Source organism: Pteropus medius, unplaced genomic scaffold (genome assembly GCF_902729225.1).
Source record: "Pteropus medius unplaced genomic scaffold, Ma_sr-lr_union100, whole genome shotgun sequence".
In the NCBI taxonomy this organism is placed as follows: Eukaryota; Metazoa; Chordata; class Mammalia; order Chiroptera; family Pteropodidae; genus Pteropus; species Pteropus medius.
The window spans coordinates 15054364-15079936 of NW_024352785.1; the positions used below are offsets into that span (position 1 = coordinate 15054364).

General features: G+C 38.8%; 1 protein-coding gene across 2 annotated transcripts in view; it reads left to right on the top strand.

Moving 5' to 3' along the window:
- The window catches only part of SNCAIP (synuclein alpha interacting protein), a 140353-nt gene that overhangs the window by 96512 nt on the left and 18268 nt on the right, over positions 1 to 25573 (top strand). For both annotated transcript variants that reach the window (XM_039848548.1, XM_039848549.1), the window contains exons 4-6: positions 11562 to 12430; positions 14088 to 14267; positions 19794 to 19907. In XM_039848548.1, the coding sequence (XP_039704482.1) occupies positions 11562 to 12430; positions 14088 to 14267; positions 19794 to 19907 (1163 nt within the window). The remainder of the gene's footprint in view (positions 1 to 11561; positions 12431 to 14087; positions 14268 to 19793; positions 19908 to 25573) is intronic.

The following is a 25573-nucleotide window of genomic DNA, read 5'->3' on the forward strand; positions in this document are numbered from 1 at the left end:
CAGAAGTCTCAATCCTGTCCTAAGGAATAAGTGGTCTCTCCTGTCCCATCTTCCCAATCCAAGGCTAAAGTGTGACTGCACGTTGGCAGGGGTTGGGGGACGGGGGCGTTGTTACTAGTTTTGAAGCTTTATTACATCTCTGACAGAACCCCACTTGTTGCTGAAAGTATGTCTTTTTTCTTTCGTCTTTCAGTATTTTTTTCTTTTTTTTATTATGGTGATAGTGGTTAACGAAATCCAGTAAGTTTCAGGCATACAATTCAACAGTATGGCATATATATACATTGCACTGCGTGTTTGCCACCCATAGTTAAATTTCTTTCTGTCACCACATAGTATTACATGGGCTCTGCCTTCCCATTTTAAATGACCTGTCTTTGTCCACGTATCTCCATTGCACAGACTCTTCCCTTTAAAAGTGATAAAAGAAAGTGGAGTAATAGAAACAGAATCCTAGAATCTCATAGTCGAAGAGCCCTTGAAGAGAGTCAGTAGTCACCCACAAAAGCCCAGACCCTCCTACGGCAGTCGATCACTCAGGCCCTGGCATCTCACGGTATGCTCCAGGACCAGCGCCATGCCCATCGGCATCACCTGGGAACTTGGTAGAAATGCAGACTCTCAAGCCTTTTCTAAAATACAGATCTGATCAATGCTCAAAACAAGGCAATGGTTTCCCCAGATAGTTCTCAAAATATACAATAGGAAACTCTTATGTGGCCTTCAAGGCCCCGGATGGTCTTCTCCTGGATCAGCACACTTTCTCACATGTCACCCTCCCCATGCTTTCTTCCTGCCAGTCACATCAAGGAGTCTCCTTCAGTTCTCCAAATGTGCTGTGTTCTTTGATATGGGGATGCCCTTCCTTTTTTCCTTTCATCTCCAAGTTTACTTCCTCAGAGCCCCTTTACCTGATTCCCTAAACCACCACTGTCCAATAGACATGTAATGCAGATCATTGACATAATTTAAGATTTTTCTATTAGCCACGTTAAAAAATGTAAACATATGAGATTAATTTATTATCTTTTATTTAACCCAATAAATCAAAACTGTTATCATTTCAGCATGTACTACAAACCACATTTTAATTGCTTAATAGCCACAGGTGGCTAATGGCTTCTATTTTGGACAATGCAAGCCTTGATTATATCAACTGCCCAATTATATTATTTCTTAGCTCCCTATACTTTTTTTTCCTATTTAAATATCTATATTTTTAAATTTTTTAATAATGTGATGTTGGTTTGATTTCTGTTTTCTCCAGTAGACTAAATAAAATCTCTTTGGGGCAGTTTTGTTCATTATAGTATCGCCAGTGCCTGGCACTGGTGCTAAATATATATCTGAGTTATAGATGGACAAATGAATTTGTGAAAAGGTGAAAGGAAGCCTTACTTCTTTGGGTTTTGTGTTATAATCGAGATATGAGGCATACGTTTTCCTCCTTTGGTTTGACACCTTGATCCTTCAGTTGTCTCCTCTTTTAGCTGCACCATCAATGTCTTTTTCTCTATGGAGTCACTACCCTCATCGTATAAATACTCTCTAATTATCTCCTATCTTAAAAAAAAAACAAGCAAGCGGTACCCATTCCAGTGGATTCCACCTTGATTCTCAGCTGCTTCCTCTCCCCTGATCCCCTGATCTACAACCAGCCTACCTTAAAAAGGTAAGGGAACCTCCCCATCTCTAGCCTGCCACCTCCCATTGACTGTTAAGTATCCCCAGTATGACTTCCACCTCTCTGGGAATGGTCACAACTTTCACGTTATCAAGTCCATTGACACTGATACTCTCATCTTTCTTGGCCTCTTCTTTCTGGAAACATTCTCCTTTCTTGGCTTCGTGACACGACCTCTCTCCTCGTTTTTCTTCTGATACTGCCATCTTCTTAGTCTCCTTTGCAACTCCTTTTCCTTCTCTACTTGACCTTTAAATATCCAAGTGGGACTTCAGTATTCAATAGAATCCTCTCTCCTCTCCATTTCTCAGTCTCTCTGGATTGGTATCTCATCTATTCTCCTGGCTTCATATGCTACCTACATGCTACTGCTGCTTACCTCAGCACTCCAGCCTCCTATTTAATGTCCTACTTGATATCTGTATGCAGACTTCCCCTCAGTAAAGGCACTCAGTTTACTGACATACCCCCTCAGTGGCTGAAGCCATAATTCTTCCTCTCCCTCATACTCCACATTAATCTGTCACCAGGTCTCAAGTCATCCATGCTCATCTGTCTACTTCTCTCCATCTTAACGACCACTAGCTAGGTCATTCCACTTTTATGTTTCATTTGGGCTAATGACAGTGAACTAGTCTCACTTCTTTTTTCACCACCAATCTTGACCCACCCTCTATTTTTCTCAGAGTAAACAGAAGGACATGTTTTATAATGTAAAGCAGATCATTTCACTTATCTATGAAATCCTTCCAGAGATACCTCATTTCATTTAAATTATAAACCAATCTCTTTGTTGTAGCCAATAAAATCTCCAAAGGAGCTGGTCCCCGACAACCTCCCCCAACTGCATCTTTGATCGTTTCACCCCTGACTCACTCTGCTCTAGATGTAAGAGCTTTGGAACTGTCCAGATTCTCTCCTGCTTTAGGCATTTAGAATGTGCTTCCTCCTACCAAAGCGTTTACAAAATTATCTTTCCTCTTGTATTTTCCTCCAGATCCTTACATAATCGTCTTCTTATTTCTAAGGTCTTAGCTTAAATACTACCTCCATGGTGAGACTTCTCAGCCATTTTCTATTCCAATATCCTACTTGTCTCCTTCGGAGCACTTTGCTTTTTGTAATTTCTTATTCATTCGTACACTCGCTTTACTGTCAAATTTCCCCATGAGGACATGAATTATGTCTATTTCATTCACCTCTGCACCCCTAGGACCATGTGCACAGAAGGCATTCGGCAAATGTTTATGAAATGAATAAACCCTGTAAGAGTATTTTAGCATTCTACCACTTACTTGAACACTTCTGAACAAGTTTTATTATATTTCTATTTCTCTTGCTTATATTAGAAAGAAATCGCCACCTTTAACCAGTTGAAGGAATTGGAAGCTGAAAGAAGAAATTCTCAGTGATAAAATGACTCTAAATTTAGGCTGATGCCACTAAAGATAAATAAAGCAGGGAAGTTCTTTCACTCAGCTGTTTCTAAGAAAAATTGTTATTAAAAACTACTTTCCTAACTTTGCTCGCACATAGATGCTTCATAGCCAGTGGTTGCCAAAATCTAGGCAGAGGACAGTTTGGGATTTGGGTAAGAATGAATCTGAAATGAGTACAACCAGGTTTTCCTACTGGTTTCTGGAATCACATTTCCTACATGTGTCCCGAATAGCAAAAATGTGAATTACATGTTTAGGAAATAATTTTAATTTTCATTAAGGTGGTCTTGCAGTGTTATGGAAGGAAAGTTAGAGTTAGGGAAGCCGGATCCTGATTCAGCAATCAGTGTGCTATGTGATTTTCCATGTGGTACTAAAAATCCCCTGCTTTCTCATTTATTTTCAAGTGAGAACACGTGAGAACTGCTCATCCATCCTCCAGACTTTTTGTGAAAAGCTCTAAGAAAGTTATACACTTGCCTTATACTCAGAAACATAGATAGCTTTACAGAAATATATTGTATTAGCAATTCTAAAGTGTTAAATGGAGAAAATTTTAGGAGAATTACGATTCAGACATATCATTTTGAGAAAGTCTTAAACTACACAGAAATCTTTTTCTCATTGGCTATACTAGTGCCTGAGAAGTGCACACTGACGTGCGCTAGGAGACAGAGGCAGAGCGGCTCCGCCATGCTTTATCCTGGGAGGAGCCTCTGTCTGCACTCGGCTTTGTTCAGCTGCACCTGCCCCGTTCTCTGTGCAGCCTGTAACTTAGAGCTCTGGCCCAGGCAGAAGCTCACGTGGGCCTGCCAAGAGGAAGAGTAGGCCGCAGGCCAGCGATGGTTCTTCCTCCCATTTCTCCTCCCCTCCAGCCCTTAAAGTGCATCCCCCTCAGAATGAAACCAGATTTCCTAGACTCACCGCTTTGTTTCTCATAGGAAATAGAATTAATTTAACTTCCAGAAATCAAACCAACAAACAAACAATAAACTTGTAGGTGAACATTCTTGTACCCTAAAAACGTATCCTTTCTTCTTTCTCTTTCTGGTGTCTAAAGCTGTGTTTCTAATGTGGGTACGTAACTCCATATTTAGAAGTAAAAGAAACAGGCATTTTGGGAGCAATCAGTGGAGATGGGGAGCAGGGGGGTAGGAATTTTCCACCCCTATACACACTTCTCTCCATCTGCCGCTTGTTCTCTCTTACAAAGAAGCAGTAACTTGTTCTTTGTCCTTGACAGATCAACGCTGTAAAACATCGCCACCTTCAGTTAAAACTGGTGTGTTTCTGCACTTTCCTAATAACTGCTTGCTAACGCTTTCCAGAAAGCACACTGAGCAAATTCTCCCCTGTGTCTGTGCTTTTCTGCTTGATGAGCCTTTTCACTGTCCCTTGATGTATATCTCTTTCTACAATTCAGCACAAAGAGGGAGAAAAAGAAAGGAAACCTGGTAAGTGGGCCTGGAGTGGATACAAGACTTAATCCGCTTAAGAGGTTTTGCTAATGTCAAAGTGAAGGTCAGCATACTTTTTAGATGACGGAATAACTCTGAAACTATGTACTTTCTTTAGACCCACCAATCGCTATTCTATGTGAATTGTACTTTTGAAGCCTAGAGGTTTAAATTTGTCAAAATATCGAGTCTATTTCATCATAGAACATGCCTCTTTGATGAAGAAGTACCTTTCTATCCAGGGTGATAAGGGCTTGAGTATTTCCGAGTTTTCACAGAGCAAAAAAATGGGTGCCGACGGGGAACAACGTTATATGAGCAGGTCTTGACAATTCTGGGCAGAGTTGGGAATGATGAAACTTGAATATGATACTTGCAACAGCTGCTTGGTATCAGTAACCACTTGAAGGCAGGAAATTTAGAACCAAATCAATGAATCTTTTCCAGTAGTATTTTAATGTCATTGTGAATAAATCATTGATTGATATTTTTACAATACAGTAATAAGTCCTCTGTACTTTCCCTGCAGTCTCACAGTACTCTCAATAAAGTGTCTGTGGCATCAATGAAAGGGATGAGCAAGCAACCCCATGGGAACATTATAGAAACATGCATTCCCCACACATGTTTATTCTTCTCAACATAATGGCCTGGTACAATTCACCAAATCCAGAGTAAACTTAATTCTTTCTCAGGTCAAGTTACAGTCTAAGACAATACAGAACATCCTGCAAAGAGTCCTCACTCAGATTCCATATCCTTCTTCCTGGCTTCATGAAAGAGATATACCTGTCACCATTTCTTATAGAGCCTGAGGTGATTGCAATAAGTGGGCTTCCTACAGATTTCAGTTTACATTTGGTTAAGGAAACTTGTGACTCTAGTACTGACATTTCTAATCTTTCATAATGTCCCTTCCTTAAGTGTACAAATGGAAGGAAATGGAATGTTGGAAAACTTGGAAGATATGTCTTTGAAGGTCCTGGGTTTCCAGAAGCTATAGATGTGGAACATATTGTTACGTACTTTTTTAAAGATAGTTACAGTTAAAGCTAACCATTTTGTTTCTCATGGAATATAGAATTTATTCAACTTTAAACAGTAAACAGTAGGGAAACACTATTTTATCCTAAAGGCATACCCTTTTTCTTTCTCTTCTTGATGTCTAAAGCTCATTTTCTAATATGGACATTTAACTCCATATTTAGAAGTAAAGTAAATAGGCATTTTGGGAGCCAGCACTGATGTTCAGTCTTGACAGCTAGATCCACCGTTGCAATAGCAAACTGTACATTATCTTCCTAAGAAAATACTAATTTATCAGTCTCAAAAGCCAAAAAGTTGTTCTGTGTCAGCAATCAGCTTAGCCTCATAATTATAAATTGTAAGGATCTATTGAAAGACATGGATCCAGAAGAATTACAGTGTTTCATAGTGAATCACTCAGAATAAAGAGCCCTGTTATTTGTAGACATTCCGTATACTAAAGAACTTTAGAGGTGGGTCAGATCTTAGCAATCATATAGTGTAACCCCTTCATTTTACAGATGAAGAAATCGAGACTTAGAACTTATAGGAAATATATGAAAATATTTCAATATGCAGCATATCTTCTAAATGTCTGAACATCTTCAATAGCTTGCTAACACTATCTTTGAAATAGCAGCACAATTTGTGTGCCCAAAAGATGGCAAGTGACTCATTGTTACAAGACTCATTTATTTACTATACTTTACATCTTTGGTCTAGCATATTCCTTTCTTCCCCTTTCTTCCTTCCCTTTCTCCCTCCTTCCTTCTTCCCTTTCCTTCCTCTCTCCTCCTTTTATTCATTCATTCATTAAAAGATTTAGCCACTGAGCCCCAATATCTGTGAGATGCTGTGTTCATAGCATCGGTGAGACAAAGGATGCTTACAAGCAATCTTTGCCGTTGGGAACTTCTCAAGAGAGAAGGTGAGACAGATGCATGAGCAAATAGTTGCAATAGAATTTCAGAAATGCCCAGCTCTAGGTATGGTCAAATATTGTCAGGGCACTGAGAAGCAAGGAGCAACAATTCCCTGGGAGAGTCAGAGGAAGTGCACCAAGGAGGTGACACCTGAGTGGAATCTTGTCAGATTAGCCCGCATCTCAGACAGAGAAGAGAGCAAGGACAGTCTAGGAGAGGGGGGATCTCTCCCAAAGATGGGAGAATGAGGAAAAAACATAGAGATCTAAAAAGGGTGAGTTTAATGATGGAAGTGCAGGGAAAAATTAGTGATGTGGGGATGATGAGTGCTGAGATGAAAAGATAAATTAGAAAATAAATAAAAGAAGTACTATATACCATTTTAAAGAATTTAGCTACTATCCTAAAAGCCAGGATTTTCCAAACCTTAGTAATTCAAGTATTATTTCCATAACGTGTATATATATCCAACATCCACTTCTATTTTTGCTTTACCTGTATACCACTTGTACTATTATTCACTTAATATAGTTTTCTAAAGTAACTTACTTTTAAACACTTGTTGTCGAAAGAAACTTTACATCAGTGTTTTGTAAATAGAAAACCAGTGTTTCTTGCAATAATTTCAAGGTCATCATTAAAATGAATGATGTGAAAACAGAATATTCCTGTTGACCCTTTACCTATGAAAATCTCTGAGCCTATGGCCTGTGGTCTCATTATTCTAAAGGAAGATAATAAGTTTTAGAGAGGAGTTAAATTCACTGTAACACCAGCTCGAGACTCCTTAAATTAATTAGAAAGAAGAAAGAGATGAAAAGTCTATAACTTCCTCACTATCTCAGTCCGGGGTATTTAGCGTGGTTCCTGTGTACCATCTTAAATACTGTGTGGTTATGCATCCCACCGAATGGAAAATACTGTTTAAGGCAGTACAGGGCTACCTGAGATTTTTGAGCTAAGAAGTAACGAATCAGATTTATCTGAAGAGGGGGTAACTCAGGACAGGAAAGGAAGACCAAGGAGTAGGTAGAACCTTGCAGAAGCTGTGGGAGGGTTCCGATGTGGTCCAGTCAGTGTAATAGGATGAAGAAAAGATATTTGAGAGGATCAGGCCACAGCAGGACTTGGTTTCTGAGGGATGAGGGACAGGGGTCAAAGAAAGGGAAGAGTCAGCCATGCCTGGGAGATAGATTGCTTGGGAGACTGTGTAAGTGGTTATGTGATCCAGGCCAGGTTTACTGAAAATGAGAAATAAATTTAGGGAGAAATTAGGGAAGGGAGTGGGGGGGCGGTGAAGAAAGGGGAAGGGGGGGAGGGGAGGAGGGGAGGGGGGGAGGAATGAGGAGTCGGATGGAGATGAAGCAGGCAAGGGTAGTGAGAGATAAGACCCCTGGATCAGAACATGCTGCCTGCTACAAATACTTATACATCCTAGGCTCACATTAAGTGTTGAATAAATGGTGAAGTATGGATGGTCAGCAGGCAATTGGAAATACCTTACTGGTGATCAGAGACATTCCAAATGCCAGTTAGATCGGAAGAGATCATTGTGACCTATAAATCAGCCTCAAATACGTTTTCATTTACCCACTGATCATTTTAGAAAATTTGTGACATAATCAGGCAGACAAGTATGTTAGGTATGTTTACATTCGTAAGATGTTAAAAATGAATCCATTCAACTAAAAGTCATTAAGAACCTACTATGTAAGGCAGTTTGCTGGGTACTTTGTGGGACAGAGAGATAAATTAGACGCATACCCTGTTCTCGCAGAGCTTGTAAAGATCTAATAAGATAACAGATAAAATTTTCAGAGATTTAAAATTTGTTAACATGTGAAGTATTTATTTGTGATTTCCAGAATACAAATTTAGCCGCAAAATCTTCTGAGTAATTATAGTTAGTCTGAATTTGTTTCCATGTATTATAAAAAATTTATTATGGTTGGGATATAACCGTTTAAGTGAAATTTTTGGTAGACTTATAAATTTAGAAGTGAAAATCTTGCCAGTTATTAATAGCCCTTTTTCTTGTGTTTAAAATACCTCTTTGCCCAGCTTACAAGAAATAAACTGGTTGTATTGTGTCTTTTGCACATACATAAAATTACCTTTCTTTTCAGGCAAGTATATGATATAGCAATAAATTAGAGCTTTCTCATGAAAAACTATTAAATAATCAAATTTCTCACAACCGGGATTTTTTTTCCCCAATAAAGACAGAGACTAGATTTCAAGACAAAACCATAGATTTCACTTTGAACCTAGAAAAGAGTCATCGATTTGAATAAGGGGAAGGACAACAAGCCTAATGTTGATGCCCCTTCTTCAGTTTCTAGATCCTTCTATGGAAAGAAGTGTTTTCGTAAGACTCAGACAGAATTCATTTCCATAGAGCGTTCTTAATGGCTCCTTCAGACCAAAACAGCTGGGAAACATATGGTATCCATTTCCCTGTATCACTTGGAAAAAATTTCACATGTAAATAAAGCCAACATAAAAGAGTAGCCCTTTGAACCCACGACCTTATACAATACATAAATATATTGGTACAATGCACTCATTGTATTGGCCCACTAAGTTATGTGGCTTTAAAAATTCTTTATTACATCCTGAGATGCACATTTGCAAGAAGTTCCAAAAAATGAAGGTAATTGGCAAAATATTAGCAAACACCATACCTAATAATAAGTATGTATCTCAGGAATGTCAAGCAATATATATATATTTCTCGCTATATTTTAAGCTTTTCAGAAAACTGATGGATAAAATTAAGGCATATTTACACATTATAAACTCAATGTCCATTATTCCTCTGCTGTTTAAGTAAGTAAGTAACCATGTGTTCTTGAAAGGAAGAGAGAAAAGCTTGGCAGAAATTTCTTGCAGACGTTAGTTTTTCATAGCTTTACATTTTTAGGGAGAAAAGACATATAAAAGATAGAAAAACTTTTAAATTTATAATAGACCAACTGGAATTAGTCTTTGCCTTTGCATATTTACATTTCATAAATAACTTTAGAAAATCCAGTTCTCATTGGTAAGTATCACGCCTCTGAGTTTATTAACAGAACTTTTGTCCTCTTAAATGAAGCTGTAAATCCCTCAGAAGGATGAACTTTGGGCATTTGGAAAGAGATTTAATGTGTTGTGCAAAGTGAGATTCAAATTCAAACACTTTTGTTAATTTTCTGCTCTGTGCCAAGTACTGTGTAACTAAAAACCAGAGCCAGAAGAAGGGAGGAGCAGCAGCCGCTTAAGAGCATCTAGATACCTTCCTTCCTTTCTGGAACATTCCTTATTAATACCTGTTCCTTACTGGATAGAATCCAAGCCTTCCTCCACAGCTCAAAATATATTCTTAGATGCTAAAATGCCAGAGCTAGACAGGCCTCAGAGGATGACTGCCTAGTGCAGACCCTCTGGAACACCCTGCAAAATCGAGGTCTATTTTGGAGAAAGAACACACTGACGGTTATATGGCGCTCAGGCTCAGGACATTCACTCTCACCTCCTTAGCTTGGTTTCAGAACGTCTCTGAATCCTTTTAGAACACATCCTAGCAGGAAGAAGAATGACAAGTAGTCGTTTGAGGAACTTTTAATAACTCGTATGTCACATTCACCCCAGAAATCAGTGCTAGCCAGAGACTTTTGCAGAAGTGATAGACCTACATATACCCCTGTCCCACATTTATCTGTTGGTTGTGCCCAACAGTAAAGAACAGACACAAAAAGAGGCTTTGGGGTGAAATACTTCCTAACCTGCTGTTGCTCCAGAAGAGGATAGATAGATGAGAGGTCCCTAGTGGAGTGCATGTCCCGAAACCTCATCCGTATGATGGGGGAGGTGTGAACTAAGTGAAAGGGGAGTAGGAATCCATAAATCACTAGCCTATAAACTTCCAGGGGTGCCAGGTCATCTGTCATCTCATCAGGGGAGAGTCCCAGAGAGGAAGCAGTGTCATCGTGGCTGAGGAGACTGCTGTTACCCCACCGTCCTGCACTGAGAGGAGGACAGGGCGGCCTTTCACATGAGGCCGACCGGGAGAGGTGGCCGTTCTTATCTTTCACCTCCAGATGTGTTGCTGTTTCACTTTACACTCCATCTCAACCAGACACTTACTCAAATGCAAACCATATGATGTTTATCTAACCTTTGCACAAAAACGAGAGGAAAAAAAAAAAATCTAGTCTGCCTACCTTACCCTCCCTTTGCAGCTTCCTTCTCGTGTTTGTTTCCAGCTTTTCAAACAATGGAGGGCGGCATAGAATCTTAGAGAGCATATTCCGTTTTGAGGCATCGGTGCGTTATGTTGCTGTGTCATATGCCAGAAAGCACCATGAAATGTCCCTGAACTATGACTGCCTGGGGTACTCGGTCTAGGATGGGGTGAACTCAACCATGGCTTACCAGCCATGATCCAGTCAACTGCTAATCACTTTATTTGTTTCCGTACTTTCCCTAATCCCCCTAACAAATCACTCAGTGAATCGCTCAATAGGTCATAGTTTGTTTGCCCAATATTAAACAATTTATCCCTTTTTTATATGGGACTTCTTAAGCTTTATAGTTGTACATATATATGTGTATATGGTTGTGTGCATGTATGAACGTGTGTGCATACATCCCTTTTCTCCCTAAATTAGTTTGGAAGTTCATTTAACACAAAGGATCCTATCCTCCAATTCTGTTTTTCAGGGTGGTGACAAGTCTCAAAATATTGCTAGGCAGATATAACCATCCAGGGAATAAAACTGAATATCCGTCTAGGTTTTTTTCTTTAACCCTCTCCTTTTACCATTTCTACTATTTTTTAATTAATTTTGAGCCAATATATCATAACTTTCTTTTATCTTTCACTGTTCTCCAATGGTAAGTATGAACTTTGTTTCATGATACTCATTCTAAGTCGTTCCTTCACACAGGGGCTTACTTTGAACATAACTTGGGTGGACCATGTCTGCCTGTGTGGCCAAGATATTTTCAGTGTTTCATTTTAATCGTCTCCTCTTTTATTTTAAAACAGTTTCTAGCTCTAGCTGGAATTGCAGTGTCTCCACTCTTATTACAAATGTGCAAAAGCCCACAGGGATCGCCGATGTGTATAGTAAGTTCCGCCCAGTGAAGCGAGTTTCCCCACTGAAACATCAGCCAGAGACTCTGGACAACAATGAAAGTGATGACCAGAAAAACCAGAAGGTGGAGTACCAGAAAGGAGGTGATTCCGATCCGGGCCCCCAGCCGGAGGAGCTTGGCCCCGGGGGGAGAGAGAGCGGCCCCCAAAGTAGGACCGCGGGGTCCAACGCATTACTGGGCGAGCTGGAGCACTATGACCTCGACATGGATGAGATCCTTGATGTGCCTTACATTAAATCCAGTCAACAGCTTGCCACTTTTACCAAGGTGACTTCGGAAAAAAGGATTTTGGGTTTATGCACAACCATCAATGGCCTTTCTGGCAAAGCCTGCCCTACAGGAAGTGCTGAGAACTCACTGGCCAACATGACACCGTTTTGTGTTCTTTCTCCTGTGAAAAGCCCTCATTTGAGAAAAGCGTCATCTGTCCTCCACGACCAGCAAAAATCCTCCCCTGAAGACTGCGAGAGCTCACCTCCTCTGGTTAAATGTGGCTCCGCATATGAGCCTGAAAACCAGAGTAAGGACTTCCTAAACAACACCTTTAGTGATCCTCACGGTCGAAAAGTTGAGAAGCCAGTGCCAGACTGCCAGCTCAGGGCCTTCCATCTGCAGTCGTCAGCACCAGAACCCAAGCTAGAAGAGCAGATCGGTGGCATGAACTGGGCCAGCTCCCAGGGCCCCGAAGAAAGGAGCGAGTATCTGAAAAAAATGAAAAGCATCTTGAACATCGTTAAAGAAGGACAGATATCTCTCCTGGTAAGTATGATCTAATTCAGCGTACATATGAGTAATTTAGAGACTGCAGTTTTTATTAGCTCCATTTGTTAGTAACAGAATGATGATGCATTTGTTCCCATTCTTGTTTAATCTTTACTTATGGGTTTAGTTAAGCGATTTGACTTTTGAGTTTTAGAATAGAAAGTCAGGAGGTTAATGTGGGGGAAAACAAATGGCTATAGAGTGAGTGTATTTTCACTTTAACTTTGCATGAATTCAACTGGAATAAATACACACATTCTAAAAGAAAATCAAAACAGAAAAGCCCAGCACTTTCTTTAACTTGAATCTTACTGTCTTTTTTTCTCTCTCTCTTCCAATGGTTTTCAGTGCTCTCATTCAGTTATTTGTGGAGATGTCAGTTCCCTGATGATGGTGAATCTGCCAGATACATGAACAGAGGGTCTTCTGTTCTATCCTGATCGTTATTCAGAAGAGTTGGACCAGGATGTTTGAACGCATTTGCAGATAGAAGCTTACCCTAGAGCTTGATTGCCCTCTGACCCACATGGAGTTTTCACTAGTTCCAGCTCTGCGTGTCTAGGGAGCATGAAGAAGCTTTTCCAAAGACACTAGACACAGAGTAACATGATGTAACAAAAATCTGTTCTTAGGCTGAGAGAGTTGAACTGAAATCATACTCCATCTGCCTACACTGTTCTTTTCTGGCTTCCAGGCTTGGATCAAACAGTAGCAAGCCTGGACTAATACTACGATGTTAATTAAAGTCTCACTCAGGAAAATCATCCCATCTTGGCGGTGTAATTCTACTTAGGATAAAACCATGCATAGATAAGTGCAATGTGCTTAGTCTATTATCACAAATCTTATTGTTGTAATAGGATGATATGATTGAATAATTTTACTAAATAGAGTAATCATTTTTTTTTTTCTCCTGAAAATGTCTTTTCCGTTTCTCTTGGCTCTTTTTCTCTATTTCTGTTCGGTTCATTCCCTTTTTTTGTCCTTCCCATGTTTTCATGCTTCCCAAATACTAACACCTCTCAATTTACCAAACAGTCTTTATCAACCAGTTCATACTCTGGGGACGAACTTCGCTAGAGGTGGTAAAACCAAAGGCAGGTAGCCTCCTGAATGCCCCCAGGAGTTTGTCTGCGGATACAAGTGTCTAGAAGTACCCATGGGAGCTCTATCTGTGGCAGCACCATGTAGCTTGCAGTCAAAGCCAGTTCTCTGTAGTTCGAGGGAAAGCAGTTGGTTGAGATAAGTAGTTCATTCATTCAGCAAACCTACAACAGGGAACATAACACAGCCTGGCCTTCAGGACTTAGCACTTGAGTGGAAGAGACAGGGAACCTGCCGGTTACCATGAATGCCATCACAGCTGTTTAGAAGCCAGCTTGGCGCCTCTCCAAACTTGCCGGCCAATCTCTGTCACCATGTCTCACGTGAGGATAAGTCTCTTGAGCATTCATGTTCTAAAACCTAGTATAACAAAAAATGTAATGGGAACTCATTAGAATTAATAGCCAGGAATTCTGACCTACTAGATCCCCACAGCTGCCACCGGAACTTCTGGAAGCTCATCTCTTCTTCCCAGTTCCCAGAGCAAACCCTCCACAGCATCCCCTTCCGATTTATTGACTTAAGTTTTCTAATCTTACTATTTGTACAGCCACATCTAGCTGCCGACAATCTAGACAAAATTCATGATGAAAGCGGAAACAATCTCTTACACATCGCTGCGTCACAGGGCCACGCAGAATGTCTGCAGCACCTCACTTCTTTAATGGGAGAAGATTGCCTCAATGAGCGAAATGCCGAGAAGCTCACGCCGGCGGGCCTGGCCATCAAGGTGACTGGTTGGGGGCTGGGCCCTCCACAGCTAAAAGTTAAATTTTTATTTTTTAAGATTCCTAGTGAGTTAAAGTGTTGGAATGGAGAAAGAGAAGAGTGATATACCAAGCAAACAGCAAATGAACATGTTACATTTAAGAGAATAATCATTTTAGTCACTAACGGCTTTGAGATTTTGAAATTGCATTCCAATTTATTGTGCAAAGAGAGTAAGCTTTAAATTACTAATAAAAAGAAAAATAAATGATCTATTGAGGTTCTAAGAACTTTGTTATTCGTGGAGACTGCAATTTAGACTCTTAGCCACACCTGAACTTATCTGAGACTGTTTCATTTTTTCCTAATGTGAATCTAATGAACAAAACAGTTGAGGACAAGGTGTATTTTAAGGAAGTATTTCAGATAATGAAGTGGGCTTCTTGTGGATCACATCCGAAGTTTAAATGTCTTCAGGATTAAGAGTTGTTTAGAATATCAGTGCTGAGTTTGAGTTTAGCTTTTGCAGAGCATAGTAGGCTGTCTACCAAAAACTACGCAAATTAATGGTGACTGGGATAGGGTTAAAACCTAGAAACTGTAAGATAGGAAAACGTGGTCTTTTATTACACTGTAGCGAGTGCTTCTGTAAAATATATAATCATCACTAGAAGGTTAGCTATTAAACTAAAATGACTTCTAAGATGTTTGGCAAATAAATGTGAAATTGAGTTATATATGTATTAAGAAGCTAGAAATGAAGTTCAGGAAAATATAACACATTTTGCGCTTCTGCATATGTACTTTGCTTTATATAATAATGTCTTCTAAAAGCCAAATAATCATAATTTTTATAAATGGAATTATATTAATATTTATTAGAGGAATTTTCTAGTTAAAGAAATCTACTTGTGAATTCACTGAGGAACATATAGCATTTGAAAAACAAGCATTTGCTGCCTTACCCCTAATGTATCTTTTATGCAAATATGGACTTTTTATTTACCATTCAGTAAAGTTTTATATATTAAAAGTTGTTTTCTATTTTATTTAATTGTACTCAATGATAAGGTATTATTTCAAAGATAGCATAAAAAATAACTTTTTGGTAAAATAAGAAATCTATGACCCCGGTGGGTATCATTTTCCCTTGTGTGGGAACGATATTGCATCAAATGAAGAGCTGACCTGCAGGCAGCCATCATGAAGGAAGAGGAATCAAATGTGAAGTTGTGGTTCAGTATAGTTCAGTTCAACAATATGTATGGCGTCTCCTGGATACTGTGTTAGGTGATGGTACAAATTTTAATGAGACTTAGTACCTTTTCTTAAGGAACTGATAGCTTGGTGGGTAAGGCAGATAGGTCGTCAGTAGGAATTCAAGTGCAAAAGGCAAGTTCAGGATCTAGTCCTATGTCAGAGTCCTATGGGAGAATAGGGGTTGGGTCTGGTCATCAATGGGCACGTGTCAGTAATGAATAAAAAATCCTTGGAATGCCAATGAACTTTGACATTAAAACACTAAACGTTTTAGTATTTATAAAATATTTATACCTTACAATGTAGTTTTCCTGACTACATTGATTGTTTAATATATTCTAACTACGTAGTCGGATGAAAAGTTTTTTCTTAATTTATATGCCCTAATATTGTTTTGATAGCTTAAGAATCTTCAGAGTAGGAAGATACATAAGAAATATCCTTGGTATAAACTCCTTCTATAGTATCCATATTAAATGTTGCTCATTCTTTAACTCCCCCAGTCAACACGGTACTGCCATCCTATAATCAGCATACAAATTTGGAACATTTTTTGTTTGTTTAATAAAGAACACATACAAACCCATAAGACACAAAAAAAGTTTCAAGCTTTTCATGATTAACTGCTGGACAGTGACTTGAGAAATGGAAGTGTTCTTCTATTCCTTCATTTAACCTAGAATTTACAAAAGCAGTAAATACAAATATTGTGTAATAAGCACCACCCCCTTTACAAATCTTTCCTGATACATGTCCTACTTCAGTCCATTCAGTGTATTTTGATGGACATTAATGCATTTGAGAGGGTCCTAAGAAGTCAGTGTTCTTCTGTTTTAGGACCTCGTTTTGAACACCAGTAAGTGGCTGGTGGTGCTTCACCTCATTAAGCACAGTTCTGAGAGCCCTGCTGTCATTTAAGACAAACAAACTTGGTACAAATGGGCAGAAGCTGTTCAGATAATATGGCTTGGATGACAGGAAGCAAAGTCATAGATAGGGTATCAAATAAAAAGATTACCTGAGAAAAAAGACCTTTGAAGTCATACTCAGGCTTAAGAACATCTCTTCTCTCCCACTCTTAAACTCCTTAAATGGAACATAATAAATTCTTGCCAGTTGCGTGCAGAATTTATTGAGTGTTTTCTGGGGGACCCAACACTAGATACTGTAGGAGTTCAGGGCATTATTGAGTATCCTTTGGGAACAGTTAAGCAAAATAATTGGAAAGAAAGATTTCTGTAAGGTGAAAGCACTGCTTTTTCTAAAGCGAGGCCAGAACAGGAAATTGTTTTAGGAGTTAAACAGACTTGGAATGAAATAACCTTAATTCATTTTTTATTTCTCATTTAGTCCTTCTGATTAAGCTCAAAGAGAAAATGTTGGTCTGGTGAGAAAATGACTTCAGACACAACCTACTGACATCCCTTTTTTAACATACACTGAGTGCCCCCAGGCTCAGAGACTCGAGCAGGCAAAAATATCCCACTAGAATTTAGTAACATCTTTTGTTTTTTCCATATTCTGTTTATGGCAAGTGATATTGCTTTCAGTCTCACAGTAGTGATATATTTCTTTCTGCTCTTCTAGCTGCATTTTACTTATTTAAATGTTACCTCCTTGAATAACTAGACCTATTAGACATCTAACGAAATATTGAACCAAACAACAGCAAAATTCTTCTCTAGTGCACATGGAACATACTCCGAAAATAGACCATATGTTAGGCCATAAAACAGGTCTCAATAAATTTAATATGGTTGAAATCTTATGAAGTATGTTCTTCAACCATAATGAGAATGCATTTAGGAATCAATAACAGAAGGAAATTTGGGATATTCACAAGTATATGTAATTGAATCAGTCTAAAATAATAATCGTATCAAAGAAGAAATTACAAGAGAAATTGAAACAATTGGTGATGAAGGAAAGTGCAATATAGCAACATTTAAGGATATAGCTAAAGCAGTGCTTACTGGGAAATTTATAGCTTTAATTGCCTATGTTAACAAAAAAGAAGAAGAAGAAAGATCTCAAATCAATAGCCTAACCTACCTTCAGAAACTAGAAAAAGATAAGCAAACCAAATTCAAAGCAGAAGGAAGTAAATTTAAAAATTCAAATGAAAATAAATAGAGCATAGCAAAACAATAGAGAAAATCAACAAAATCAAACTTAGTTCTATGAAAAGATTTTTAAAAATTAGTAAACCTTTAGTAAGACCAAGAAAACAAGAGAGAAGACTCAAATTATTAAAATCAAATGTTACTTTATATTTCTATGCTCTGCCTAAATACCAGTTTATATAAACTGTCTTGACTAATAGATGCTCAGTATGGTTCCCATTCCTTTCTTTATTCAGAGGGAATAAAGTACATTGTATCAGTGTTTTGTTTTTTTTAATCTTGGTAAGAAACACTTGGCATGTTCAAATTGTATAACTTAAGGAAAATCTATAATGAATGAGTAATACACAAAAGAAGGGTAGATGGGGTGTAGGGAGCCCACAAAGGAAAGTGCAGTATCTAGGGATAACAACCAGAGCACAGTACCACCCCAGAGATGGATATGTGGTAGAGAGGGCTGAACTGAAGGACTGTCTGACTTTTGACCTTTGACTAATAGAGGAACTCAGCTGGCCAATGGCAACCCCGTGGGGGTAGGGGACAGTGAGAGGTGAGCCAGAGGCGGAGAGGACCTCCAACTCATTCTCCTTTCCTGATCTCCTGCCATCATTCTCCATCAGCCAAACCCAGCTAGAAGCCAGGCGGCAAGGGAGCCAGTTCATACAGATCAGCCTCCACTGGCAGCAAGGAGGGCAAAGAAGGGAGGAGATAGATCTGAATGAACACCAAGAAGCTATTCAACACATACCTGATTATCCTAGATATTCCAAATGACGAGAATAGACTGCATGTGTATAGTTGGTACTTGACTACTTGAAATTTCCATAGGAGTAAATGAATGAGCAGATTACCCCTTCTGTCTTGCTTTTAGAATAGACTCTCTGACAACATGCCCACAGTAGCTCTTTTCTCCTGTGCTAAGGTCCAAGCTCTGCAAACCAGGAAGGCAGTTGAATGTCTCATTTGTCTTATAGAGTGATTATGAAGATCTAAGAGAGTACTCTGAGAGTATAAAGTAAGAAGTATTGTGTGCTTAGTAAGCTGGCATGCTTCATCTCATTTGATCTCCTCAGTAACTTTATGAGATAGTTACTTCTAACCCTGCTGTTTCACAGAGGAGAAAATTGAGTATCAGAGGTGACTTAACTTGTTCAAGGTCTTGTAAGTGAGTAGTGGATTAAGGATTTAAATAGATTCCAAAGTCTGAGTCTTCATCACTAGGTTATAGATGTCACAATGGCTTTCCTGGTTTTGCACAGTGTGGGATCTCGGCACAGGAGATAAAAGCTACCGTGGGCACGGAGTCAGGGAGGGCTTCAGTGAAAGTAGCATTAGAGCCAGTATAATAGGATTATTTTCTCTTTATTTGGGAATTCTAACATTTTAACTTCCCAAGGGAAAAAGCCCATTCTAAGAGTTAATGGATAAACAAATTGTGATATATTCATACAATGGAATACTTCTCAGCAATAAAAAGGAGTAAACTATTCATATAAGCAATAGCTTGGATGAATCTCAGAGGCATTATGCTGAATGAAGGAAGCCAGATGCAAAAGAGTACATGCTCTATTTTATGGTAATAGAAATCATATCAGTGGATGTCTGTGGCAGGTGAGGGGGATGAGAGCAAAGTTCTAGTAGAAATTTGTTTGCTAGGGTGATGGAAATATTCTATATCTTGATTGGAGTGCTAGTTATAAGTGGCTATATGTTTGTCAAGTTTTATTGGACAATGTGATTTGTGGGAGGCATAGGTGCTGGGCGCTGGGCCAAGGTGGCATAAGCCATGCTTAAGGCACCCTCTTGGGTGTGGTGCCCACCAATGAAGCCACTGGCATGGACAAAGATGCAGCCAGGAATTTTTTAAAATTCATCAAACTTAAAAAGGGTATATTTTATAGTATGCAAATTATACCTCAATACAGTCATTTTTAAATAACTGATTAAAATAATGAAAATGTAGTTAAGTAAATTCTGCAGTTGACGTAGAGCCAAAACCACATATCAGTAACATAATTGGTGATATACCTATATTGTAAATAAATTAAGCCAGATAAAAAAGCCAAATTCATGTGATTTTTTTCCTTGCTAAAATTACTGTCTATGAGCTATTTTTGAAACCTAAATTACGTTGAATTTCTTTTTCTCTTTTTTCAAAAATCCAGAATGGTCAGTTGGAGTGTGTACGCTGGATGGTGAGTGAAACAGAAGCCATTGCAGAATTGAGTTGTTCTAAGGATTTTCCCAGCCTCATTCATTACGCAGGTTGCTTTGGCCAGGTATGAAGAATTTTTAATTATCAGGTTTATAAGCAATCATGTTCATTGTAGTATTTTTAATAAAAAGGTGTTTTAAACAACTTAAATATTCCATAACAGGATATTGGATAAAAAATGAAGCTATATCCATATGATGAAATTTTATGGAAAAATGTTCATTATATAATATTAAGTTAAAATGCATGATACAAGACTGTTCTTGTAATTTGGTACCAAATTTGAATTTTGGAGAAAGACAAAGAGAAATAAGTAAGAAGACTAGAAAAAACTATGTCACAACACGTTTGTAGTAATTATCACAGAGAGTGGAATTACAGGTGGCTTTTCTTTTTCTTTTTTGGGGGGGGGTGGTATTTTTCAGTATTTTCCAAATTTTCTACAATAAACACATTTAACTCTGTCGAAAAGGAAAATAATAAATGTTCTCAAACCCAAAATTAAGAAGAAAGTCTTTAGTATTAATCAAGGAAATCTCCCTCCATAAAAATGAGTAAGCACGGTAGCTAGTTACAACCAATTCCCGCTTTAGGAAATCCCAGTGTGAGTAGTCGATGTACATGGATCACGATCCAGTGTATGGAGTGAAAAATCATCATTACCACCCTTAGAGGGGGATGAATATAAATTATCTTTTTTAAAAAATGTAATCCCAAAATGCCAACCTCAGTCTTTAAAAAATAAAGTCAGCACTGTTTTAAAGTAGATTTAATTATGTTTGTTTGTGGCAAAGAAAATTGCTTCTCGTGCATATAACCGTATTCTGTTTGGCTTCATAAACTATCCCCAGTGGCACTAAATTGTGGTATTGTCAACAAGAGATTATGCTTTTTCGAGTATGACCATCTCAAGTTTAAAAAATTGACTTGGAGAATATTACTACCGTCTTTCTTTAGTTAGGAGTTGTGTTAGGTGATGGTTTATTTTGTGCCGTGGTAACTTCGATTTATAATATATATAATATATATGCACACACATGTATACACACTGTTTCTTATATGTACCAGGCATCATGCCACTGGAATTTGTGTATGTTATCTGACTTATTCCTTAAAAGAACCCTGTTAGATCATGTCATTTTTATACCCATTCTATAGGTGAGAAGACTGAAGAGAGTTAATTGACTTGCACATGGTCTAATGGCTAGTAAGAGCAAAGACTGGATCTCACTCAATTCTCTGACTTCAGGGCCATTTTATCTTTTGTCTCCATCTATGTACAAAATTTGTGTAACTTGCTTACAGTGACATTGATATAGCTGAAGAAGACTATTTTTACAATTTTATCTAACACATTGTGCTATATGGAGTACCCCACACAGCTCAAAGATGTGAGTGCCTGTACTAAATTTATTAAATGAAGAAAGGAGCAGGAAGAATATTTAAAATTTGTAAAAGCCACTGTCTTTGAAATGATTACTCCATTTTCTGTGCGTATTATGCACCCGTAGTATCCTACAGACAATCATAATAATTAATAAGCATTTGCCCTTTTTTGCTTGTATTGGCAAAGGGCAGAATACAATTTTCAAATGACTGAAATAATTTAATCACTGCTAATCTTTATAAATGGTTTTCAGTATAAACTAAAATTTTATTTATTCTCAAATTGTCAGAATAATTGTTTCATGTTCCCCATTTCATTTGCTTATATAAAGTCTAACAAGGAATTTTGATATTAGTGGAAAGGCTTCTTGCACTTATGGTAGAGTTTGCCAAAGAAAAGGAAGAAAGGATCGCATCCCTGTTCTGAGACTTTGAGTAAATAACTGGGTATCCGGTGTTCTTTGTCTTGGGAAATGTTGCTTATATATGCCAGTTTCTCTATTCAGCTCTCACAGCAGGTTTCTCATAATTTAGAAGCTGTTGAGACAGAACAAAAGAAAATGCCCTTTCTGGGACTGACTGAGTAACAGTGTGGCTTACTCAGCTGACCTAGAGGAAAATATGGAAACTAGCGACCTAGGTGAAGAGCAGTGTCAAATACTTGCTTCATGCTAGTATCAATCTTGAGGCTATTATTTCAAGCTGATAAGCATTTTTAATGACCTAAAGTACAGCTTTGAGCAGAGCAGTTGAGCAGTGCCCTTAGGAGTTTATTCCTGCCCAAGTGGAAAATGTAGAAACCCATTAGAACTGTGAATTCTGTCCAGCTATCCTACATCCGCCACAGCCACTTATGTAACAGATAACCTGTGGAGATGCTGAACTTGGAACCATTACAAGGCTAATATTTTCACAAGGAAAACTGTTATTGAACACTTTTCTAATGGATTCAGCACATGCAAGTTTTTCTACATCAAGCAGGCACTTGAGTATGTTCTGGTTTTGTTTCTTCAGTAAATACCTCTAAAGAAGATAGTACAGAGGGAAATTCCTCTCTTGGTTTATTTTAGTAAAGAATAGGCTCCATTTGATTCTTAAAGAATAGGCTCCATTCGATTCTTAAAGAATAGGCTCCATTTGACTCCCAGTTTGTGTCCTTTTTCTTGTAAAAATTACCTTTAAAGACTCCACTACCATGGAGTAGCCAGCAGTTTTTAGTGGTGTCCTGGAGTGATAGATCGTTGGGTGATAGGAATTGATTTTTCTCATTTTGACACATGAAGTCTCAGAGGGTGCAATTATTTCACTGCCTGACGGTTCCTAGTGGAGCTAGCACAGGAGCATGAAGGAGAAAACCTGGGGTGGGGGGAGACTCAGGAACGAGTGGGGGTGTCCTCAGATAAGCTTGCTTTGCTGTCCTTTGAGGGAAATGTTGCTGGTGAAACAATTGAGACAAAATCATGTCAAGTCAAAGCTACTGCTTGTATAGCTCTGCTGTTTTATTCAAACATGAAGGTTCAAATGGTCTCCTCCGGGCTCCCAGCAAAGCTCTTGCCCTCTGCTTCTTGGGGGCTTCAGCCTGTTTTGCATTGGTCACTGGTTCAGTGGGCTCTGTTACTTTCAACTACAAACCTGTCATTTTGTTTCTGGATCATTCACATGGCTTGTGGTCAAGAGATTCTGCTACAAAAACAAGGTTCATATTAGCAATGAGCATTTTACCAGGAAGAATACCTTTGCTCACACTGTGGTGTTCATTCTTCATTTTAAATGTTTGCCCTGATACAGATTAAAAGGCAGGCGGGGGGTGGGGTACTTTTTGAAAAAATAAAAGGCTCAGCAGTTCCTACGAATGGTCGTGCCAGTGGTCGGCATGCTGGTGAGAGGGGAGCGCTTCCACTGGCTGTATGTTATTGTTTTTCCACAACTTACTTTAAAAAGGAGAAAGATTCCTTTGACTTTATTGTTTCACCACCATGGGGTAGAAATAAGTAAACAACACTGAGAGCGCCGCAATTGCAGATGAAAGCAAAATAGAGAAATCTTTGATTAGCGCGAGCATTCATCTACTCTCCAAGGACTGATCTTTGGCAAAGTCGAAGCAACACAGAGCTCCATGAACCCAAAGACTGATGAGCAGTTAACCCTGTTTTCTGTGACCCAGAGGGTGCAAGGGTAGCACCCTTGTCTTTTTTTTACAGAGTAAGCGGTCATGGGGCATTGAGCAATTGTGGATATGAATACTCAGAAGACAGAGAGTCATGGAGAGCACTGGCTCCTCAGTCAAGTTGTCAGAGTTTAAATCTTAGCCCTACCACTCACTAGCTTAGTGGCCTTGGATACGTTTATTTTTTCAAAAAGAAAGAAGAAAAGGTCTCCCTGGACCTCAGTGTCCTCATCTTTCAAATGGTGATGATGGAACCTTCTTCACAGGGTAGTTCTGAGGACTAAATGAGAGAAGCTCCATGAAGCACTGCCTGTCACAGGTACTAGATAAATTTTTGGCTATTATGATTACTGGATGCCTTCCAATTTATTATTTTTATTGCTATCGGTATTAGCTTATTTATTTCACCATAAGTAAAATATAAGAGAAACTTATTAAATAATTATTTAGGCCTTAACCTATTTAAGCAATTCTTAGATGCACTTTTTTTTTCACATTTCACCATCTCTGGGATATACATTTATCTTACAATAAACGACATGATATTACATATCGATTTGGGTTCAGTCTTTAATTATAAGAAAGATAGAGTTATCCACGCCTTCATAAAAGAAGAAGGCAGCTCGTTGTAACAATATGGACTGAATCGACTCAGGGAGCCATCAGGAGCCAGGGCAGCTCTTGCCTCTCACAGACCTCGTCTTGTTCCCCCCAATTATCAAGCCCCTGCAAAATCCAGGTCTCCAGATTCTTTCCCAGATTTCTAAAAGGAAAAAATTCTTAGACTTATGAAGTGCAGTATTCCATTTCCTACAACCCCATTACTAAAAGTCAAAACACTGTGAATTATAGTCAAGGGCATTTTCTGTGCATGTGGAATAGACATATCCACTATAGTATTTAATTGAGTCTGAAAATATAAAAATGTGCCTGACCAGAAGGCATATATAAAACATTTCTCAATATCTTGAACTCTTCTGAACTTCACTTACTAAAGAAAGGAGCTGTTGGGAAATCAGAAAATATACAGTTATCTTCTTCAGTATACTGATTTGTTAAGTAAGGGTGTTTAAATTGGATGATTCCTTAAAATCTCTTATACTCAGTGGTATTAAGATTCCATGATTTAATATCATGGTGCAAGTCCAGTCTCCACAAGCTTGAAAATGACCCACTGACCATGGCAGGGCTGTCCTTGTCACCTGTACAGCTGCAGCTGTGTCTTAGCTATAGACTTCCAACCAGGTGGTATGCCCTTTATTCTGAAATGCATCCACTCATCTGGATCTTTTAAGGAGTTAAGATCACATGGTGCAATCATTGGTCTCCAAATAAAAATAATCCAGTTTTTTCCCCACCAAATAAGGGAAAATAAAGCAAGTGTTTCCACCTTATGCATGTGAAACATCACCCACTCTGGTCCAAATTTCGGCACCAACTTTCTCCAAGTTTGCCTCTGAAGAAGAGGATTAAGCCTATCGGCAGATCCTCATCCAGATTCTGACTTCCAGCCCGGCCTCCAGGCTCTGCTCAGCCTCATCCTCTGGGAATGTTGAGGGTCTCACTTTCCACAAGGTCTGTCTGCTTTTGAAGCTAACACTCACTCCGCCTTCCCTGGGTGCATTCTTAGTAGGTCGTAGGTACATTTTTCTCTCCTTGCTCTTGAGGGGTCTTACCCGCTGCTTGCTCATGTGGAGAAGGTGTGGTGCAAATGTTCAGTCTGCCCCTGATGTCCCAGATGCCTTCACAAACAGTGCCCTGTTCCCCACATGAGGAGCAAAACATTAAAGGAGTTGGCTGTTTTTATCCAACATTCCTTTAGCAGATTAGTTGGCATGTTCAGAAGGTGAAGGCAAATTTAATCCAGAAAAGTATAAAAGTTCATGACCAGTCCAAGCAAATAACTAGGGGAAAAAAATCCTTTAAAAGGCTAAGAAGAGGTTCAAGGCTATTTCAAACACATGATCATCTTTTTAAATGTCAAATTCCACCCACTAACTTCATGCTGTTGTTTTTACCACTCTCGTATTTTTTTAACATTATATTTAATTTTTCTATTTTAAACAGCGAAATCCCACCCCCCTGCTTTCTCCTGAGGCCAAGCATAACATGAAAATACCACAAAGGCTCAGTGGGTAAAATACAAACAGATTGTGGTAACACACACTGACTGCTCC